This window comes from Dasypus novemcinctus, chromosome 5 (genome assembly GCF_030445035.2).
Source record: "Dasypus novemcinctus isolate mDasNov1 chromosome 5, mDasNov1.1.hap2, whole genome shotgun sequence".
Classification (NCBI taxonomy): domain Eukaryota; kingdom Metazoa; phylum Chordata; class Mammalia; order Cingulata; family Dasypodidae; genus Dasypus; species Dasypus novemcinctus.
This window is the reverse complement of record NC_080677.1, coordinates 40,386,783-40,389,322: the sequence shown is the minus strand read 5'-3', so window position 1 is coordinate 40,389,322 and position 2,540 is coordinate 40,386,783. Positions and strand designations below refer to the sequence as shown.

General features: G+C 55.0%; 1 protein-coding gene across 1 annotated transcript; it reads right to left on the bottom strand.

Moving 5' to 3' along the window:
• Window positions 1-1,570: 1,570 nt before the first annotated feature.
• Window positions 1,571-2,068, bottom strand: FERD3L (Fer3 like bHLH transcription factor). The gene has a single exon (XM_004467956.2). The coding sequence runs from the start codon at window positions 2,066-2,068 to the stop codon at window positions 1,571-1,573; it is 498 nt and encodes a 165-aa protein (XP_004468013.2).
• Between the last annotated feature and the right edge of the window lie 472 nt (window positions 2,069-2,540).

Below are 2,540 nucleotides of genomic sequence, written 5' to 3'. Positions count from 1 at the left end.
ATTTAATCAGCATATTAAAAAGTCTAAAAGGAAATAGATGAAAATAGTGTGGAGTGATTTACATTTTCTTTCTCTTTTTTTTTTCACTTTTGCTTTCAAACTTTTTACACCGGGCATCTATTACTGTTTATTAAAATGGATTATATTTTAAAAGTATGACAGGAAGAATTTTATGTCTCTGTGCGTGTGCGCAATAGGGGATACAAAAACCCCACCTTGGAATATCAGCTGAAGATTTATCCTTTAAGATTATGGAATTTATAGTTAGGCATTATTCCCGTTCCCCTCCTTACTTACCAGCTCTTCTTCGAAGGGCTCCTGCTTAGGGGACAGGTCCTGCCGAGGGAAGGACTGCAGGATAGCGGACGCTCCACACTGCTGGCAGCCCCTCAGAGGGTTGCGCCTTAACCTCATCTCCATCAAAGGTGTTTTGCAGAGGAAGAAAGCATCTCCTCTTTGGACTTTTCGCTCCCTTTGTCTCTAGATGTGATTAGAATAAAAGCTATTTTCCCTACTTACAGCTATTCTTGAAATTTAAAAGTGCGCGCTTGGTTGGACAGACCCGACAGTTTACCCGGAGGCGGCAGGTGGAAGCGCAGGCGGACGGCGAAGGCTGGGGGGCGTCCAACACAGCCCACAGTCCTCGGCCCCACCCCGGGAGAGTGGTTCTGAGCTTTTACTTCTCCCTCCCTTAACAGAATTGAGGCTTCCGTGCTTTTACGCTTCCAGAGGGCCCTAAGGGTCCCCAGTGGCTTTGGGAGCGCCGATTTGCGCTCGGGCGAAGGCACCGAGGGAAGCGTGGAGCGGCCTTGAGACGTGCTGAGGTCAGCTTAGTTGTAGCCCTCCCGCCTCTCCAGCCCAAAGAACGAATCCCCACCCCCTCAGAGAGACCCAGACCCGGAGACGGGCAGAGCAACGGTCTCCTTTATATCAGGGGTCGCACTTTCTCTGCCTGTCCTCTACACACCTTCTCTTCCGCGTCTCTGGCGATCTCAAACAACAGACGAGAAATCAGAAGCCCCCCTCCCGTCATAACCTCTCAAGAGACCCCCTCCCTGGACCTCAACTGCCATCGCCTGACTGGACTCCAAGGCCTCCCCCGGGGCGCGCGCCCGCCGGGGATGGCGCAGCACCGACTCTTGAGACTTAAAAAAAGGGTAGGAATTGTTACTTTATTGTTTCTGTATTTTAAAAAAATAATAATGTAAGGAGGCGAGCCTGGTTTCTCCAGAAGTCCCGAAGGTGGCCTTTTCTGCGGAGAGGATGCGCTTCCTCCCGCCCGCAGGCGGAAACTGCTGCCGTCGCGGGCCTCCAGTGCGCCACTCCTTTCACCGCGTGGGCCAAGCCCCCGCTCCGGAGTCCATCCAGGGCGATCGCGAGCATATAAACTCTGCAGCTTTGCTTCCCCGAGGGGTGTGGGGATTTTACAACCCCGAACCCAAGCTCCAGGAGGCCAGACCTTCAGTCTGGGAGCGCCTCTCCGGGCCTCTCCGTCCCACCCACTGCCGGGCCCAGAAACCCTCCAGCCCGCGCGCGAGCTAAGAGGGGCAGACCCTCCCGAGCCCCGGTCTCAGCCGGTTTCCTTCTTCTTGCAGCTCTCCAAGAGCTCGGTCATGAAGGAGATGTAGACTATGGCCAGGCGCAGGGTTTCGATCCGGGACAGCCTCTTCTCATAAGCAAAAGTGGGCACTTTCCTCCGCAGCTGGTCGAAAGCCTCGTTGAGGTTGAACATCCGCTTCCTCTCCCGGATGTTAGCTGCCTGGCGCTGGGCGTAGGTGATGACCCTTTTCCTCTTGGGGCGGCCCAGAAGGCAAGCGCCTCTTCCCCGCTCTTCCTCCTCCTCCTCCTCGTACCCCTCGTTGACTTCGCCTTCATCTTCCTCTGGATCCACCTCCTCAAAGCGCGCCAGCCTCCTGGGCCTTCCCTCTAGGAACACAAGGGCTCGGTCCCCAAAGGGGATGCCGGGTGCGAAGTCGCAGAGGAGAGGGCCTCCCGGCGAGGCCAGGGACAGGTCTGCGACGAAGTCCAGCACGGTGGTGTCCACGCAGCTCTCCGGATAGGCTGCCATCGCGTCAGCTTGGCCCTGCGTCTCATCGATTTTTCGCAGGGAGGGACGAGCTTGTGATGGGCTTCTTACTGAATCTGATGCGGCACCATCACCGAAGGGCCAGAGGAATTAAAATTTATAACCCGGTTAATAACAGGATTAGCCGCAGCAGTAGGGAAGGCTTTGACAACGTTCTTGCTCTCGAAGCTGATGAAAGAAGACAAGCTTGAGCAGAGAACGGGGTCACTCGTGGAAGACTCAAAGGGACAGGCCACCAGTTCTGAAATCCTTTTCGCTGCGCCACCCGGGAGAGTTCCTTCTTGGCAACAACCCCCAGCTCTTACCTGCTGTGCTATTGGTGTCTCTCCTCGCCCCCGCAGCCAACTAACGTTCTGCGGGCTTCTTATCTCATGTAGTTCTTTACTTTAGGTTTGTATTTTCAAAGCGAGGATGTTTTCCACCGCGCTGGCTTCTCCTTGGCTTCCGGGTGGGA